Raw genomic sequence first — 20,367 nt, forward strand, 5'->3', positions numbered from 1 at the left:
GAAAGATAATAAGAATGACAAAATAAAAGTAGTAGTACCATATTGAAAATAATATAAGGGATGAAATGCCTTATGGCATTTGTGATGCATTGGTATATGTTTAAAGTTTCCTGTTTCTGAGAATATGATGAAAGTCTAGGGAGATGTCTTGCTCAAGAGCTTTTATAAAACAACTTGAATTTGTTGATTATATCCCAGTCATTTCCTGTCTTGCAGCACAGATTTCTTCCCTAACTAAAAATTAATTTCTGTAGTGTACAAGGGGCCGATTTTGCAAAACACTCCTCCTTCTCTTCTCTAAAACTCAAATTCTCCTCTGCCAGTAGATCCGTAGTACTACTATTAAAGAATCAATATGTTAGTATCATCTGTAGGAACTTCTTATACCCTGCCACTCTGCTGATTTTGTCTAAATTCTTCTATACCACAGCAGTGTAAGTATGAAGAGAATCAGGCTTCGAAGACTACAGATCTTGTCATCAAAGCTTATTAATTATCTTTAACATTTGTGACTTCTAAAAGTTTTTAGTTCAAATGTGATTTCACATGATCAGCATGATCCAACACATTTGAATCAGTTACCTAGAAATTAAATTTATAAAAATCTTTTTAAATCGGGAGATGAGATCAGTCCATCAAGAGCCCACTTAACTGAAATTGTTATTTGGTCTACATACTTAGGAATATCCAACTCCACAAGCATCTGGAATCATTAAGCGTCTTCCTAGACAGCCTACATGTTCCTTGGGCATGCCTGTCCTGAACCGCCCTTGCACAGAACTTTGTCATAATCCAGAATTAGCAGGGTAGCTCCACGATCCCATCAACAAAATTCTCTAGAGAAGCTCAGAAAGTTAGATGAAATCAAATGAAATTAATTACAAACTTGACATCACATCACAGCACCTTCCCTCCCCTTTTCATAAAAGTTTATATGAGAACACTTGCCTAATGGATGTTCTGGATGCTAGACTGCATAGCCTGAGACACTAACTACAATTCCTATTTTCCAGGAGACTGTCCAAAGCCAGAAATCTTCAATATTCAGACAGGGGAGTCTAACTTTTCCTATTGGTTCCCTAGAGTCAATGGGAACTACATGGCATCTAATGGAGAGAGTGCAAAATCTAAGCTAGATGAATCAGATTTGTCTTCACCAGTCTTACAAGGTACCTACCACCCTCTGTCCATTAACACCATATGAAATTTAGACAGCTATGTTTGGCAGACAGGACCTAACTTATCTAGGGCCAGACCTGAAGCTGAGGTGAGGTAATTGCCCAAATTAGACACCATAAATGGGGTGGAATGGATTCCAAAAGCTATTGCCAGATGTTACTGACAAGGTTATGAGCTGCCTCAAGAAAAAAACACAACTATGGATCTTATATTTGTGTTTTCTTCTTCTACAACTAAATGCCTAGTTAAAACTGCACAGAGAAGTAATATCAAAGAGCGAGCTAATATCTGACAACTTCTTTTCTTCATGTACATTAAGGCAGTCACATTTTGCTCTAGCAGACAATAGAAACTGTGTTATGGGAGACAACATACTTTTGTAAGAATATACAATGGAAGAATAACATTTGGAGATGTCAGGCGATGGCAAATTAACCTACACACAGGTGCACCTTTATGCAGTGTTAGACTTCATTTACGTTCATTTTCTAAATTCCATATCATATTGACTAAGTCTAACAAGTGGAAAATTTCTAGATGAAAAGCACTTGTCAGCATGACTCAGCTAAGGAATATAGTTAAAAATAGAGAAGTCAATTACATTTGGAATGTCTCTTCCCTGCTAAGGACAGCAATTTTAGGTGTGACAAATTTTCATGCTGCTGATTTGGAAGTCCTAACCGAGACTCAACTCTTTAATTCTAAGGTAACAGTATTTAAATAAACACCAGCAGAATGTTTGAAAAGTAAGCACTATCCTTAAATTTTGTACAAGAAAAACTGTCATCTAAGAAAAGCAGTTAAGATGTGAAACAAAGATGCAAGGAGCTAGGTTAGATTCAGGAAGAACCAAGTCATGTGAAAGGTCTGCACAGAATCTTCAGCCAGCAAAATTTAAAGCTGTTTGCCATCTATAGAAAAAATGATACTGAACTTCATTGATACAAAGGTTCCTCAAATCAGCATCTTCTTTCACTTGTACATTTTTCTATTGAAGAGCAAGATGTCTTTAGTTGATATGTCGTGAAACCTAAATGTTTTTTGGAAAATTCTTCTCGAGTACTCAGTTGTGGCTCAGCTTTGTTTTTAAAGATTAGCCACTGATTTTAATGGAAGTTAAGCTAGGCCAACTTTCGAGGCATTTGAAAAGTCCATTTTCAATGCTATAAAAGAGCAATGTCATGCTGAAGTCTACTTTATCCTGTAAACTGTGTAAGTTCTGTCCCAATCAAATACTAACACAAGAAGATTTAACCATCTATACAACATATATCTTCACATTCAGTATGGCTTATCTATATCTGACCTGGTTTTGCAAAGGGATCTTAGCAATAGAAAGGTCAGAGCTAATGAGGAAGTAACTTCTATCTTCTTAGTTTAACAAAAGGAGAACAGGTAAGGACAGAGGAATCCTGGGAACGGTTCTGCAAGAAATCATGAAAAAGAGGAGCAGTTGGCTAATTCTTTCTTACAGTACCATTAAAGACCTTGCCTTTTTTGTAAACCTAGTCTAAGAAAGCATTCTAATGGCACCAGGAACATCTCAACCTGCCAAAAGATTTCATTAGAGACTTTGTGAACTCAGGATTGTCGTCTTTGGCAACATTCTGCACTGAGTCACACTGAATAAATAGTCTAATAAGCACCCATACTTCTGCCCTAAGAGATAGCAATTGATTCGGTATTATCTAGAGCAGAAATAGGGTAGATGTAAATCAGGCAAACAGAAGATACAACATGGATACGCATATCTCAAAATGTTATGCTGGATAGAAGAAAGTAAGACAACAAATGGAAGACTGAGAGGTCTTAAGTACTACAACATTCAGTTTGGCAATACTGAGTGTTCCTCCCCATCACAATTCCTCCAGCTCTTACAATTCAGTCCCCACTTTTGACAATATTTTGAGATCTACCTCCTTTTTCTAACTCTCCTGCAATACACTTAAACGCTCCTAACTTCCTCACCCTTCTACCGAAAAACAACCATTACTTCCCCACTACAAGTATTCCATGTTTGCTGTCAGCTACCACCCGCCCAAGTGTGTTAAGCCCAAGACTTGGACAAAATGATGTGGGGTGAATGTAGGTGTATAATTGGAGCTGTGCACATGCCGCTTGCTTGGCTAGTGGCAGTACCTAGGAACCTGCTAGACAGCCAGCTGAACAGGTATTACGTGTGTTCAGACTTGTCAGTCACCTCATGTTTGCAAAAGAACAAGCAGAACATTGCTCCTCTGTGGCTTGCTGGCCCAACAAACTGTTGTAGGTCTCAGTTTTGGGAAGTACAAGGATATTTTGCTCCCCCACTGCTCCTCTTCTTTCTCTTGCTTCTCTCCTAGGCCATTATCACTGGTTACAGTTATGTTGCTTTGGAAGCTTTGCTTCTGGGTCTGCTCTGAATAGCATTGGTAATAAATTTGTGCTTTTGGCTGTCTTTTTAAAATGTTGAATCTGCAGCTTGCAATATATTTTGAATCCTTAAAGGAGTCAACGGAGAAGTCATTGTATCCTGATGATATGCTATCTGTACTACGGGATCTTCTGTTCATTTTTTCAAATCTGTTTTTACTTTAACTGAAATGGCTGTTTGGATGCTATCATTTGGGATCTTATTACCACCACCGGGCATAATGTAACTGACTTCTTTCCTTTAAAGATACACTGGCAGTGCTGAAGGTAGGCAGATTTACGACAAAAGGGGAATATTTACATATGGAGGAAGTCTATCTTGAACTAATGTTTCAGTATAGTTTTAGAATGATACAGAAGCTGAGAAAAAATAATCCTATATTTGTGAACAACAGCAAATCAAGTGTATATCACAAAACACAGGATGGCTGATGTTGGAAGGGACCTTCAGAGATCATTTCATCTTATTTGCAGAAAAGGTTTATCATTTATCAGCGTACTTCAGCTTAAAGACTTTAGGGATTTCTTGATAAAAAGTACATAATTTTTTCAAGTCACTTTAATAATCATAAAATTTTATCCAGCTAATCTAATAATTTCCCAGGAAAAAAGTCCAGAGAGATAAAGCCAGTAATAGTCCGGATGGTCCATTTTGCCACTAGAAACTAACTGATATGGCTTATCATCACTTTACTTCAGTTTTACACTTGTGTAACTGAAAGGTTTTAGGGAGTTACACTGGAACACTGAAGTGATGAATCAGGCATGATATTCCTCTCTGAGTGAAAAATAACTGCTGTGAAAATATTTTGAAGTATTTTTTATGAATATAGGGAGTGGAACAGGGCAAATCCTTAATATGAATTAAGATTTGATAACAGTTTTCTTTCTGTAGTCAAACAGGATTTCAGAATCTGATAATTTTACTTAGCATGTGCTAAATTTCTCAAAATGGAAACAATGGACAAATCCATGTTTTTGCTAAGTTGACTGAAGTCTTTTCTATGAAACAGGTATTCTGAAACAAACCAAATTGCTTTCAACCTTTCTCTAGCCTTTTTCAATAACCCTCTCACAAGTTATTTTCTCAGGATAACTATCTTTTGTTCTGTCTTTTCTAGAAAAAACACAAGGCTAGATGTACCAGGTTTTTTATTTAGTAAAAGGGTCCTTTACTTTGATGCAAAATTTTCTTTCTTATATCTATATAAGTGGTAAATAAACAACAAAACATTCATTTTCTATACTCTTAAAGAGTATGTTATTCAGCTTTTTAAGAAGCAGCATATTACAAGTCTCATTTATTTCTAGAATAGAATTACACTCAGGAAACAGTAGTGTTTACATGCACGTTTGGTCCTTTCCCTCAATTTTAATCATTATTACTGTGATGACTCTAAAGATACAAAATGAAATCCTGACCCCATTTAAGTCAATTGCTAGGCTATTGTCAGATTTGAATTCATCCTAATAATTGATGTCTTTTGAATTGTTGAGATCACTTTGAAAAGCGCCTTTCATTATAGCCCACCTCTGATATTTAATGTGCATTACAACTTAAACTCCCTTTTGTTCCTCATTTTGGAATTTATACTGAACATTTTTCTTCAGTTTTGTCTTAAGTATAGTAACAGTAGATTATTTTGTTAGCAATTTGAAGAAAATACAAGCATGTAATTATTTGTGTCAGTACTTTTTCCTTTCCAAATTAATGTTTTTATGTGCAGGCTTGAATGGTACAATAGCTACAGGAAGATTCTTGTGAATGGTTTGACTGCTGAATAAAATAAGGGATTTCCTTAAGTGTTATTAAATAATCAAGAGAGTCTTCCAGCAGTATTCTATGTAAACAAGGATTGTATTAATCTAATTCTGTTCCTTCTGCAGCTTCCAATAAACTCTTATCTTCAAGGCAATGGAAAGGGTTGTTAAATTATTGTAATAGACACATTGTGTGTAATTTGTCCAACTCTTTCTCTTATCTTACAAGATTTTAGACAGATGCATAAAGATGTGCTATATACACTCCCACTAATGGCAGAACTCGTCAGAAAGGATACTGATTACTGTCATCCTGAATGCTGATACAAGTTGACAGAAACAAATGTATCTTCCCAACAGACCGTGAAAATGTATTTGCTCGTATCGTATGGATTGATCGTACTGTATAAATATATGAATTTTTATCCATACCAAATGGATTTGGGGACTTTCTAAATAATATTGAAAATACTGGAATGACAGGGGTGTTCAGGTGCTTAATGTACTGCTTTGGAGAAACATGTATGTGAGTATATAAACCATAAATACCAAGACAAAGCACAAACCAGTGCTTCTCATCCTGTTCCCTATCATCTGTCTGCTCAGTAACGTGCTGGGTGTCATCTCTCACCCTTTTCCATACTCCCCTCTAGACCTTTCTTTGCTCCTTCTCCAAGTCATTTTGAAAGATAACTCATTTTGCAAGGCAGAAGGTATAACAATTAAAACAAAATTCAACACACATCCTAATACTTAGTGTCCATTTCCCATTCATCCTTCTATGCTTTGGCACTAAATTGTAAGTGCTCTGGAACAGAAAATATCAAGATATCTGTACCCTGCTCAGTTTCAATAGCATCCTTGGTAACTATGAAACAGTAAATCTAATGAACCTGACATAAAAAGACATAAAAGAGATGGATAGAAACCCACAGTAAATGTTTTAGTGAGTGTACTTTATACTCAACATTATATATAGGCACTTAGGGTCATATATACATGATCTAGGAGGTCACATAAGTCTCTGATATAATTTTTCTTACTGGCTGGCTCTAGTCTTCACAGTCAACAGCAACCAGTGAAATTAAGCAGGTGAAAACAAGCAGGTCATATAAACATGGCCTTCACACCTTAAGGAATGAAGTCATTATTGGGCAGATAAATTGCATGGGAACAGTTCTGTGGTTTTTTATACCAAGGATTAATCACATTCTAGCATAAAGAAATTGAAAAGTACTTTTCTAAATGGTAGCTTTTGGCCCTGCTTTGTTGGGGTGGGTTTTTTTTCTTTTTTTGGATAATCAAATATTAAAAAGTTAAGTAAAGAAATAGGACAAATACAAATGCAGCTAAAAAGATTAACAGCTTCATCTAATGAATGCCACTTTTAAGAAGTGACTTTACACTGAACAGGAGCTGAGCAATCATCTGAATGGAACAGGGGCGTTTGCAAGTGTTCGTGAACTCATTTCCTGAATCCTATGTTTTAGTATTTTTGTGTATGGGATTTTGTTCAGAAAGTTTCCTGGAGTCCTGAATGAGTTAGAAGATTACTAGTTTTCACAGACAGTTGCGCTGTTTGGAATCCTCCAATTTAATCCCGTCAAGAAGACATACTTTACGATCAGTCTAATGAACGAACAAAACAGATATTTGAAGCAGCTTTATCTCCTCGATATAGCCAAGCTTTAGTCTTGAATTATTCCATGCTGTCTATCTTTGATAACAGGACTGAGCCAGCAGAACATGGTTGCACAAGTTTTCCATCAGCCTAGTCCTAATCTCCTGTCAATGTGTATAATCAAAATCTTCTATGTTTCTTTCTTTTAGAAGGAATGTGAAAATAATTCTGCCTGAGTAGCTGTTTTAGGAAATGCAGGTTTAACTGACACCATCATCAAGAACCCTTTACAAAAGTGTTCATAAAAATATGGCACATTTTCTGCTGTATACACATCACAAGCATGTACAAGGGATTTTAAATATTGCCGCCTTTGATGTTTTTAATGCGAATTCTTTCTTTTCTTCCTTTCCACCCTTCCCCCTAAAAGACTGTAAATATTGCAGCTTGGTCTACATCAAAAGCCAACAAATATTCCAGTACTGGCAGTTAGCTCAACCACACAAAGTCTCCCCTCTTTCTTACTTTAATTTACCCCTGAGGAGCAATTCTTTTGCCTCCCACATTAAAATACCCCAGCAGGGCGCACAGTTTTTAGCCAAGCTAATCCATAGTGCCATAAATTACATTATACCAATCCACAACCTACCTAACACAGGCTTAACATTTAAAATTTAGTACAAATGCAAACTTCATTCCTGTATAAAAGCTTTGTTACAAAGGCACAGGAAAAAGAAACACTCAAAATTTACTGGAAAGGTGGTAGAAGGTACTGTTTCTGTTTTTTAAGCTGTCCTGCTAAAGTCTCATAGCTACCAGTTTCATTGAAATATGCTATAAACTAATCATGCGGGATATATATCTTACCAGATTTGTCACAGCAATAAAATCCTGCTCTAAAGAACAAGCCCTGAGAAAACAATGACTTCAGTCCTGATAGTCTTACTCAGTAATAACTTATCTATCAGCAATCAATTATTAGACTATTATTAGTGACAAAATTGGGTGAGAAGCACTACAAACCAAACAGCAGAGTGGCTTTGCTCAGGAGAAATCGCAGTCTCAGAGGTCAGCAAGATAATGTTCATTCTTCTGTGCCCTAGGCATCCAGCCTTCATATTTTCCCATCATCCCCTTGGGAATAGGGAGAAATGGTGCTGTGGATACTGATACCTTGTACTCACCATGCAAATAAATCATCCCTTCTCACATGGCTCATGGAAGCCTTTCTAATTATCTAATACTCGTTTTAAACAAAGGAACTAGCTGAATAGAAAGCCAAGGCGCCACCAAGAAGCATCTTCAAACCAAAGGCAACTGCACTGCAGTGCATTTATTTCTGCCTTAATCATTCCATTTGAATGTGCAATTATTTTTGCTTTTTTGCAACTGTTTTTTATGCATTTTAATCAAAGGATCTATATTTCCTTTCAGCTATCCCCTCTTTCTGTACAGCCACAAGTCACATAACACAGCTAGATGAACACATCTCTTCCTTTTACTCCAATCTTATGCAAGATAAAATAGCTGCAAAAAAGTGTTCAGGAGATTAGTATCACTTATCCAAACTCCCATCAAGACAACACAAGCTTACACTACCACTTTTAATGCTTGCACAGGTGAGTCAAAACAGGGTCTACTTTGTGTGACTGGAGATCCACTGCTGCTTGAAGATGTCATGACATAAAGGGAAAAAAAGAAGCTATCCAAGGCTTAATAAAATGATTCCTGTTTGTTTTAAATATGTGATTACTAAACGTGAATGAAACCCAAAAAGGACTTAATTCAGCAATCGAAAACAATTTTGGTTTGATTCTCATATTACATGAGCCTCATATTACATGAACCACTTCTAAGAGATTTCCTAACCTGTTTATATTCCAGCCTGAATAAGTGAATTTTCAAAAGCTTTCTAAACACTCCATTTTATAAATTTAGTTCTCTAGGACTGACTAAGCACTCCAGTATACAGCTACTACAGTGATGTGAGGTACCAGTGACCATAGTGCTTTGTCATGCTATCCAAGGCTCTGCAAGTTCTTTTTAATTGTATTAAATTATAACAACATATAAAAAAGTGACATGGCAATATGTACTTTCAAAAAAAATAAGGTCTTTTTTTAAAAGGGTAACTATGGTGTAAAATTTATACTCCCATGGGACCATGAAAGGTTATGGTTTCATTTTCAATGGAATCTAATTTCATTTGGTTAAATCTTTACTGGAAAGAATTACTTCACATGTGAGACTAATACTGATCTCTATGTGTAACCCTCTGAGAATGCCAAATTCCAAGATAAACTTATGTTTTTGCTACCTGAATCATAGGTGGTGGCAAACCACATTTTAAATAAACCTTGTGTTAGAACTTTAAAAATGTGAACCACAAGCAATAAATTAAATAAATACAGAGAGATGATCCCAAGAGGATTCCTGACACACCACAGGCTCTGAGTGTTTTTAAAGGGGTAGAAAGGTTATCAAAAGAAAGGCTGTGTAGCTTCTTGCAATATTGCAATATACAGCTAATAGCTTTTTTCAAATCAATGGTATGTACCTAGTTAGAATGTAGAAATCTTCGGAAGATACAGAAAAAAGGGAATATGAGAAAAGCACATTTATCAAAAACATGTAAAAACTATACAGCTGATACTATACACAATTACATGCGTGACTACCTCTAATCAGACCAGCAGTACCCTAAAGCCAAGAACAGTGTTCGTGAGGACCATGACAATCATATTTCAAAATTCAAAATAAAACTGCTATTCTCTCTTTCGGCCTCTCCTGGTGGAGCAGCTGATTGCAGTACAGATGACACAAAATATCACACTGCAACTTGTGATGCTTCCAAATGCCTAGTTAGCATTTTGTCAAGAGTCTCAGATAACTGTTGGACTCCTAGACTCACTTTGCAACCAAGGGCACATCGTGCCTTCAGTTACCCACCTGCGAAATCGGAATATGATTTTTTACTTCACACAGATGTTTCTGATGACTCCTAAATACATGTTCAACACCTGGAGCTCTCTGAAAAAGCAGTATTCATATGTAAAATAAGAACGATTTAAACTACTGGTGGCAAAGAAACTCTCAAATTCAGTGGGGCTATGGTTACATCAAAATATTCCAGTAAAACCAAATATAACGTTGTTAGGGGGAAGTATCTCTTTCCTTCAACTTACACATAGGCCTGATTCTGACAGTAAGCCCGTTTTATCAGTCAATGGAAGAAGGATCAGGCTGGCAGTAGTCAGATTTCAATAGCAAAAAAAAAAAAAAAAAACCAAAAACCTGACACTAATATCTAAATCCACTGTAAATATGCAAAACTAGACACATACACATAAAAGTTCTGACATGAAGGTTCTGACATGCAGAATACCTAAAAAGACAGAGTCACAGTGTTTGGGGCAAACACTGGGGTTCTTCGTGGAAAAGGCAAGCAAATAATACCTGCTATATCCCAGTCAATTGAATTGAAAGTATTTCTTAGCATGTGCTTCTCAGAATTATGAAGCATTTTCTCCATAATAATGTTTTGTGGTTGTGTCTACTCTTATCCCCAGGAAAAGCCAGCATACTTGCATCCACAATAAGGTTTTTGCTGTATTTAAGACACTTTTTCCCAAATCATTTCTATAATTGTACATACCTTAAATCATTTGATCAGATTATAGTACTAGTCTCTTTCTGCAACTCTTCAACAGAAAAAAAAAATATGACCATTATATGGCAGATGGAGTGAATCACATTTTGAAACATAGAGAAGAACATGAAGAAATTTTGAGTCTTATGCAGTAAAGTCTTCTTCCTAGGATAAACCAATATGTGAAGGAGGGCCACAAAATTAGATCCTTTATTAGTAAGAAATAACAGACAGATTAAAAAAAGCGTTTAGTTTTCTTCTCCAAATAAAAACAATTTTGATAGAAAAAAGCAAAAAATAAGTTTATGCTTCCAGGAATCAAATAATAGTTATAAATATGTTGCACTAGAAATGGAAGTTTTTTCCAGACTTCCTTTTGTTTTAGTTATAGTGACTCCAACATTGCTTGGGTTCCGCTGTACCCTGTGACTATAGTTTACACAAACTACTTAAAGCATTCTGTATTCAGTAAAGACTATGTTTAGTTTATACAATCTGTTGTTTCTGTGTCTTCAGTATGTACTATCTGCTCTGAAATAGGTTCTAATAGTTTTGAATAAAATTATTATAGAAATATCTAATTATTTCTAGGTTCAGGCTGACAGGCCTTACACTTAAGCCTCCCTATTGTATGCATATTCTACATAGATAGTAGTGTTATTCATATGTGGCTCCCTGAGAGATTTGAGTAATGCATTAATAAGCATAATTTCTAAATATGGATTGGAATTACTCTTGTTATTTTTTTCCCAGTATAAAATACAAATTATGAAAAGTAGAATTTGCATCTTAACTTGCTCTCCATATTCTTGGCTGACAAATTATCTCCGATTTGCACCTTAGGAAACTGCCAGATATCAAGTTACAGTTAAAGCTTCACAAATACATCACAGTTACTGGAACCAAAATAATTTTATTTTACTTACCAACTCAATCATGTAATGAATTTTAAGAACCATCCTTTGTCACATTTAAAAAATGTGGAAATTATGAGCCACCATTTGACTGTTATCAACTTTAAGTAACATCTGTCTAAAGCATGGGGCTTTTATTGTATATCTCAGTTTGGAAAATAACCTGCTGGAGAGCCAGAAAAAAATCAATCTTGGCCCTTCACTGACCGATTAATTATGCTGAATTTTTACTTTCTCCTAAAGAACATCATTTTCTCAGCAAATGATTATACAGATTTTTTTAAACAAATCTTGTTACACAAATCCTAGCTCAGTTCTTTACCGATCTGACATCTATACTACTTCGCTTAGCTTAACATATCCAAGTCACATTTGTAAGTTTCCATAAAAAGTCGATTTAATCCTTGAATAAACTGAGAAAGTAATATTCGATATCTATATAGATAAATACAATTCAACTCCTTTTCCTGCCATCCCACCCACCCACAACGCATGAGAAAGGCGGTACTCCTTTTGCTCTAATTACTATGTTAAACAGTTTTTTATTTGCATTCTTTTCAGTATTCTTGCTCATATCTAAGAATATATTTTCATTCCAAAGGACTTGAGTATTGCTACATAGCTAGTCTCAAAATCCATAAATCTAAACTATATGGGGAAATAGAATCCTTCCATTTTTCATGACTCCTTGTTTAATTATGATGCTCTTAACTTAAAGCATACATGATACCTTCTTATCATATTTTAAAATCTTAGGAGAAATAAAGAAAAAATGTTGAATATATATGATTGCAGAGTAAGATTTACACTGAAGTAAAACTTCATGGTAAAAGTTAAGATATAATTCCTATCATGTGAGAACAGTGGCTGTGTTGAAAAATAGTGTATTTCCAAGAAAACCTGAAATACATTCCTAACCTTCAGGTCCTTATTTCTGCCTCAGAAAGAAAAAAAGGAAAGAGAGGTTTGGATAACTCAGTAGTAAAGAGGTATTATTTTTCTTTTGATTTGGAGTCTTTTATCAATTGATTTATGATACAGTAATACAAAAACAACATTATGCACTTGATGTGTGGTTTGTAACCACTCTTTCATTGCCTGGCAAACATGAAGCAAGCACTGATGACGTCTGCAAAACTTGCAAATGGAAAACACCACTAAATGCTCTTTAGTGTGTTAAAGCAAGAACCATGGGATATGATTTTATGAGATAGACACCTTAAAATATTTACATTAGTAGTAAAGAGTCAAATCTTCCTGCAGGTCTGTGCAGAAGAGCTCTGAAGTAAGGATTCAGTCATGCATTTGCAAAGGTGATCACAATCTGTCCTTTGATCTTACTGCCAAACAGAAAAGCAAAACGTGCTTCCAAGGGCCGTACGTCCATATTTGTGATGGAGCATTTCCAACAAGTGAACGGATTTAGAGGTTAACTTTTTCCCCAATAGCAGGCTGAGGTGATTTGCTTGGCTTACCTATTTCCTTTTGTTAAGTGACACAATATTGGAAAACATTTTGGGCAGGACACCCAATGTACCATCTGCTTGAGATGAAGCTTTTTGCACCGTGTAGCATCTAGCCTTCAGTCAGCATAAATTACTAAAGAAGTTTCATAAAAACAGACTTGTAATACTTGTAATATTGATTTTATGTTTTCCTATCTATGACTGACAGATTGAAAAGAAACAAAAGTTATTAGCCAAGAAAACTGAATGAAAGCTTGATTAGCTGCTGGCAAAAATCTCCAGATGAAGTTCAGAAACACAAGAAAGGAGGACGATTGAGAAAAATCATCAATGAAATGGAAATAGTTTGTTTTGCTTTTGTAATTTTTCAGGTAACTAGGGAGATCTAATATCTTTCTCTCTGATCAAGCAATTAGCAGTCACTGTATTTTTAATTAAATAAAAGACTCAAAAACATATACCACTATCATATCACTTTGATTTCTAAACTCCTTTGGGGATCACAGAGAAGCATATGGATCTTTCATCCTCAGGTACACCATCACGCTACTGCAAGGCAGGTGACATGTAAAATGCTGTGACCTATACTGCAAAGCAGTTATTTAAAATACAATTCGTATACACTTGATGCAAGAGAAGAACAGGGATAAAGACAGACGGAATAGAAGTTTGGTATGGTAGGTATTAGAATATTAGTAACTATGATAAAGCAAAGAAAAAGAATTAGTCTTCAGATTCAGGGATACTAGAGCTATGACTTGGTTCCTTAGCTATATTAGAAACACTTTGCACAGTATGAAAAAGATCTAATGTTTCTGTGTTTTTCTAGAATTTGCCTCACTCAAAGGAATTGAAACAAAAACATCAAGATCATCCCAGGCCTCATCCTAGGCACAGCACTTGGAGCTTCATGCGCTGAGGATGACTCAGCCCAAGCCCTGTTACATTCCCGTTTCCAGAGAAACACCTTCTTACTCCAATTCAGTCGCTTGCCCACGTAAGTTTTTCCTGCATGATCAATACTAAAGGCAGTGAATTATATTTCAGGCAAATATTGCCAGACTGTCTCAAAATAAAACTGTCTGACTACATACAATTGGCAAGGGGGATTGTTCATTGTAGTGTACTGGACTCTAAAGGGGCAGAGGAGCAGAATGTGACTTTGTTGTAGACAGTTCTCAAAAATAGTTATTTCTTTTACTAACAAAACAGGATTGTAAATTTAAAAATTCATGCTGCCATCAAGCCACAATCCTCTATGTCAAAATCAGATTTTTTTTGGGCCAAGTTAAACAGAAATCCTTGCTAATCACAGGAAACGTCCTTGCAGTCTACTTGTGTCTATAGCTGTTTAGACAGCTTATTATCTATTGAATATCACAGATAAAAGGTGGAAATTAGTATTTTCAAAACTAATTTACCACACACTTTGAAAAAAGATCAGTTTTTGAAGAAAATGCCACCAATCATATTGCAGCCCTGAGGTAATTCTGTGTATTATTCAGCCCCTCAAAGATCACGTGAAAATATCCAAGAGAGTGACACTTATGAGAAAAAAAATTTTTTTATTAAGTGTTATAAATTCTGAGTGCTTATTTTTAAGAGTAAATTCTATTTTCTCCCCAGTGATCATATTTCGAAGGAAATCTGTATGAGCTATGATCCATCCTTGGTCTGTTAAAAATGGTATTGTGAATTTGAACTTTTATTCCAGAATTACCACAAGATACCCCCATTTCTGCCCAGATCTAGAGAAAAGTTCTAAGTCTCACATCATAGGGCAAGAGAATACAACAACCAGAGTGAAAAATAAATAAGCACTGACTCCTCCTATGAATAACATTCATCAAAAAAGGCATTAAGCGATGCCATCATGCCTTCCAAAGCATATTTTTCAATTGAGCTAAGAAGAGTGCAGAGAGAGAGACACAAAGATCAGCACATAAATACATGAACTTTCCCATGAATTTTTCATGGGAAATGGCACATTTTTAGCTATTAGTTTTTTTTTTCCTGAACCCTAATTCATCCAAATCTTCAGAAATTATAAAGACAGTCGTAATATTATCACGTTTTCTGACAACAACTTAATTCATGCTCTGCACCTTAGTTTGATATTTGCTACAAATGCATGCTTTTTTGCCTGTGGGGTTATATGGTAATCTACACAATATGTTTATAGGCTTCAATCTATTTGCTTAAACTAGTTCAAGTCACTTAAAGGAAAGACTTTTACTACTATCACTTTAAAGAAGTATTAGCATCAGTAACTCCTCAGGTCTGACTTTATGCAATCATTCACACATGTTCAAAGTTGGGTAACATTCCTGTAAATCATTATATGTGAAACGCACCACAACAGAACTCAGACACTCTGAAACAAGAAAACAAAAGAAACAAACACATAATAACACTCAAATATATTTGAAAATTACTTACTTTTCCTTTGCTGGTAGTTCTGTCTCATATGCTGCCACTTTAGCTCCTGTCCCAGCAGGCTTTACTACCCTTTGCCTTCGCTTTCGCGTCGGAGCAGCATTGATGACGTCTGGGCTACTCAGCATGGAGTCCCTTCGTTCAGCTGCTGCCAAAAGGAAGAAGACCAAATTTGAAGAGAACATGGAAGTATTACAAGATAATTCAAATTTTTTTGTTTATTCTTATAAAATCTCCCTCTATGCTGGTAGCATGGATTCAGACTTGATAGCAATTGCTGTCTTGCAGTAAAACAAACAGAAGGATGCTACAAAGTGAAATTCAAACAGACCAAATTTAAATTAGAAAAACAGCTTCCCTTGACCGCTCTCTGTAGTCTAATTAGAGTAAGGAGGATTTTCCAATGTTCTGTGAAAGACCAGAAACCTCCTGAAGGTCTCCTGATTCCTCATTCTAGACTGTTCAGTAACTAGAGAGGCAGCCTACAGAGTCTAGTTTCACCTAGCTGAAGTTAGTCTTTGTAAGCTACAAAATAATTGACAAAGATGGGCACACAGCACAGGAAAAAGGAGCTCGGGACTTGCAATTCTGCTTATGGCATGACTTTATTCAGACCCTCAATCTGTAGTATGAGCAACAACATACATCCAGAACAAAAGGGAGTTGTATGATTTTCAATATTTGTAAGGAAAAACCCTTGTGAGAAGCTTATTTGCTGCAGTCAGGTACAGGATTTTGTTATGCAGAAGTTACCGTGCTACCACGGGGCCATAAAACCTCAAGAGTTCTACTGGAGACTCCCGGAAGACATTGGCCAGAGAGGAATGGGCAACCCCATGCCTGCTCATGAAGGCAAAGCATCCTCCGACCGGAGCCAACCACAGCATTGAAAGGGAGGACGCCAGCTCCTTGTTCTGCTCATGGAACAGACGGCCCTGATTCCACGGCAGCTTTCTTACTCAACAGCAAATCTCTCAAATGCTGAAGAGTAGCTGCAGTCCCGAAAGGAAGATGTAGAGAATCCCTAACTCCTTGCAACCTCAAACTGGATAGCAAGTATAGGCTTCTACTCACTCCTCTGCTTATGATACGTAAACTGTATCCAGATTCATTCACCCACAATTTTCACTTCCATTATTACTGCATAAACTCATTTCAGTAATTCATGAAGATTCATAAAAGATGCACCATCTACATTTCAAAAACAATCTTCTGTCTGCTTTGACAGTTATCTGATTATTTGAAGCTTGCATGTCAAGTTGGTCAGACCCTTCCTTAAGCTAAAATCTTTTCTTCCTTGCTATTGCTATACATTCAGAAGATAGGTAGATATTTTTACACCAGCTATCAACATTCTGTAGCATGCTTTTATTTCATGTGCCTGCTTTAAAGATAAAATCTTTAATCACTTTGAATATTTAAGATAATGATATCCAGAATAGCACACAATTCAACTGAAATATATTAAATAATGATGTGGTGACTGATGCTGGTGCTATTACAGTAACTTCCCTGACTACTTCTTTCTGTGCATTTTAGGAAGGTTTAATCTGTGCATGGATGAAAGACAGTATACTTTGAGGTTCAATACTGAAGATTTTCATGTGAAAGTAAATAATGGGTCCTATTTCTTCATTCCTTCCAAATTTGTTATCCATCTTTACCAAATGGAAACAGGAAGAAAATATGCAACCCACAAGTACTATTTTAATTTTTTCTCAGAAAAGGTTTTTCTGATTCAGAAAGCCATTAAATTAGACATACAAACACAGGCTCCTGACAGCCAACTACTGCTTGCAGTTAAGCATACGCTTAAATATCAGAACCCTCCTAGCTTATAACAGCATGTACTATACTACATCAGAGATTTACAGATCTTTGCAGGGTGACAACGGGTATTAGCTGACATGTTTCCAAGTCATAAGCTAATTAACAAGTTTCAAAGTCCAACACAGACAAGGTACATTGCCTGTAATAAATGTGGAAAAGGGTTAAGTTAAAGCCTAACCTTCCATCCTAAACTTTAACTAGCTCTATATACTTTTCCAGTGCTAAATGTCAAAAACATGTCAATTATTGTTAATTACTGTTTACTGATGACATATTCAAAGTAGTATACCTAACGCTTATATGAATAGTGTTCTGTATATATATTTCAACATCACTTCTTAAAGGTTGCTCCTTCTTAATTAATACACAAAACAATTTATTGTCAGGAACCACACACACAGCAACAAACAAGTAATTTCATTATCACAGTTCTTATCTTTCCTTGCTGCCATTCTTCTCTCACACTGCCTGCTCTTGCCAGAAAGTAGATCCAAAGGTTAACTACATATACAATGATAACACAATGCTGCTGTTAAATAACATCTCTGTGTTTCTACTCATGTAGCATATAATGGTTCTCCTTAGACAGGAGCTCTTGCTCAGCATTGCTTAATGTTTAGATGCAAATCCTGTTAGTCGTCCACAACGGTCCCATTGATGCTCATGTGAGAAAATGGAAAAGAAATGTTAACCTTTGTAGCACACTGCATTTATGCCTAACCTTGGGCTGGGAAAGGGTCTCAGTTTTGTACTAAAGATCTCAGTCTAATCTTTCCCATGAAAACAAATTTTGGTCTTACAATCCATTAAAGCAAAGCAGAATAAAAGATATTCACCTAAATGATTCAAGTTAACCTCTGCAGTACAACTGAGAACTTCTATAGTGAGAAAATTTCTTTCAATGATACCAAGAAGGCAGCTTCTCGTTCAGATAGTACAAAATGCAATCTTATGATGGATAGTAGTAGGCTGTTTCATATATAATAGTAGATCACCATAGATTGTTTTTTTTAGCCATACTACATCTAAGGTTAGACCTGCAAACGAAAAGATGACATACATTTGAAGCTCAAAGTACAAGCATCACCCACTACTGCTGCCCAAAAATGAATCCCATTAATGGATTTACTTACAGTTTTTGACTATAAGCCAAACAAAGCTTAAGCAAAATAATATTCATTGCTTGACACAAAAGTACATGAAATAGTGGGAGATAGTCTTGAATATAAAACTAGTTTTTCATTCTGAAAATTCCTTCCTTTCCCTCTAAATTTAATTAATGCTTCAAGAAGTTTCTTTACTTCTCACTAAAATGTTTCTTGCTTTTGTATTATTTACTAGAATACGAATGACCATTATGCCTTTTAGAAAAATAGTAGCAATTTAAATATAGAAAAGAGTGCTGTATGAAGAAAGGCAGTTAATAAATCCCATAAAACAACAAATGTTGATCAAATAAAGGAAGCATTCCCAATATACAACATACCTTCTGCAGGTGAATAGCTGCAAGTAATAAGACTGATAAGACAGCAAGAAACAGAAACATAGTTCAAGTGCTAAAAGATATTTGTGCTAAGATGATTAAAGATTCTAAATATAAACTTTTGAGCTCATATTTATTCTTTGGAAGAATGATATTGTTTGGTGGATAGACTAAATTAAAATTGAATTAAAAACACAGGACACTAGAGAAGAATTTAAAGTGAAAACTTAAATATCTTTATTTTCTTCGGAAGAGGCAGAATGAAATTAAATCAACACAGTCCCATAAAGCTGGGAAACGGAAACAGAAGATACCTCTCCACCAATACAAAAAAAGGCCAGTCCCCGTTCTCTGAGTCTGAGGACAGTCGGTATACACCACCTTGCAGCCACACAGTTATATTCTCCTCCTTCCCAAAACAGCGCTGCCTCTTCCAAATGGTTTGTTGGGAAGAGTGTCCGGGCAGCCAAGGCTCTGTCTGAGGAGCTGCCTGGCTGTAGCTGGTGCAGAGCAAGGTCACGCCAGGGACGTGCTAACGGTGAAACAGTGGGGACAACTGTGCTCGAGTGCCAGCACCAAGGCCCATGCTCAGGCACTACCTGGTTTACTAACGCAGGCAGAGCCAGGCGCGCCATCGTTTCGAAATCTCGTCACTCCGTGATATGAGCAATGTGAGGGAACGGACGGGGGATGAGTGAGGTGAGGGGGCAAGGCACACATGGGCATTCACTCACCAGCCTTTGCCCAGTTGCCCAGTTTGCCAAGATAGATGTTTAACAGAAGCTCTATCAGTAGTTTTACACCCAGTAACAAAATGTCAGTGATCTTCAACATTCAGAGAAACAGCAAAGAACCTAAAGAACAAAGAACCTGAAGTAAGGGACGCCATCTGACTTTTCTCAGTTTACTAAAAGAATTAGAACTAGGTTTATTATTTTTGCATTATTGAGAGACTAAGAGAAAAAAGCACATATGTGACATCAGAATGAGAACTTCGTAAACACTCTTATATATAACACTGCTATAATGTGCTTTTAGACAGACTAAGCTTGTACTTTTTTTCTGTAAAAAAAGATGCTTGAGTTAAGAATAGTCCAGCTCTGCCAAATCTAGACACACCTTGAAGGAAGAGCATGTGAAATGTCAAAGCACAAGCTGTGGAGACACTGTGATCCCTGAAAACTACAGACATTTAAAAATTAATGTAACTTGGTTGTAGATGGACAGTCCAGTTGCATTTTAAAATATTTATTATTTCTCAGACTTCTGCATTACTTTAGTTTATGAAAGTCAATTGTTTAAAAAAAAAAAAAACCTTTGAATCCCTCATACTCACCTTGAAATTTGAAAAAAATAAAACTGCATTCTTTGTACATCATCACCTGTAATGAGAATTCTACAGCTATAACTTAGATAACTGTTAGCAACAGTGCTGCTGTTGCATGAGAGAATACACTCTAGATCCTTCTCTGACTAAGGCTCTATCATCATAAAAGGACTAAGAAACAGTACTAAAAGCTTAGCTTTGCCATAAAACATACACAGGGTGTAAAGCAAACACAATTTGAGTAGAAACATTCCAAATTCAAACAATTTGTTTTCCTACAATGACCTAA

At 36.0% G+C, this 20,367-nt stretch overlaps 1 protein-coding gene across 6 annotated transcripts in view; it reads right to left on the reverse strand.

Annotated features, from left to right (window-relative positions):
- The window catches only part of LOC135324407 (DNA repair protein XRCC4-like), a 191,396-nt gene that overhangs the window by 50,698 nt on the left and 120,331 nt on the right, over positions 1 to 20,367 (reverse strand). For 5 of the 6 annotated variants that reach the window (XM_064500614.1, XM_064500615.1, XM_064500616.1 and 2 more), the window contains one exon: positions 15,442 to 15,586. In XM_064500614.1, the coding sequence (XP_064356684.1) occupies positions 15,442 to 15,586 (145 nt within the window). The remainder of the gene's footprint in view (positions 1 to 15,441; positions 15,587 to 20,367) is intronic. The other variant, XM_064500612.1, reaches the window with a different exon arrangement.

Source organism: Dromaius novaehollandiae, chromosome W, assembly GCF_036370855.1.
Source record: "Dromaius novaehollandiae isolate bDroNov1 chromosome W, bDroNov1.hap1, whole genome shotgun sequence".
NCBI lineage: Eukaryota > Metazoa > Chordata > Aves > Casuariiformes > Dromaiidae > Dromaius > Dromaius novaehollandiae.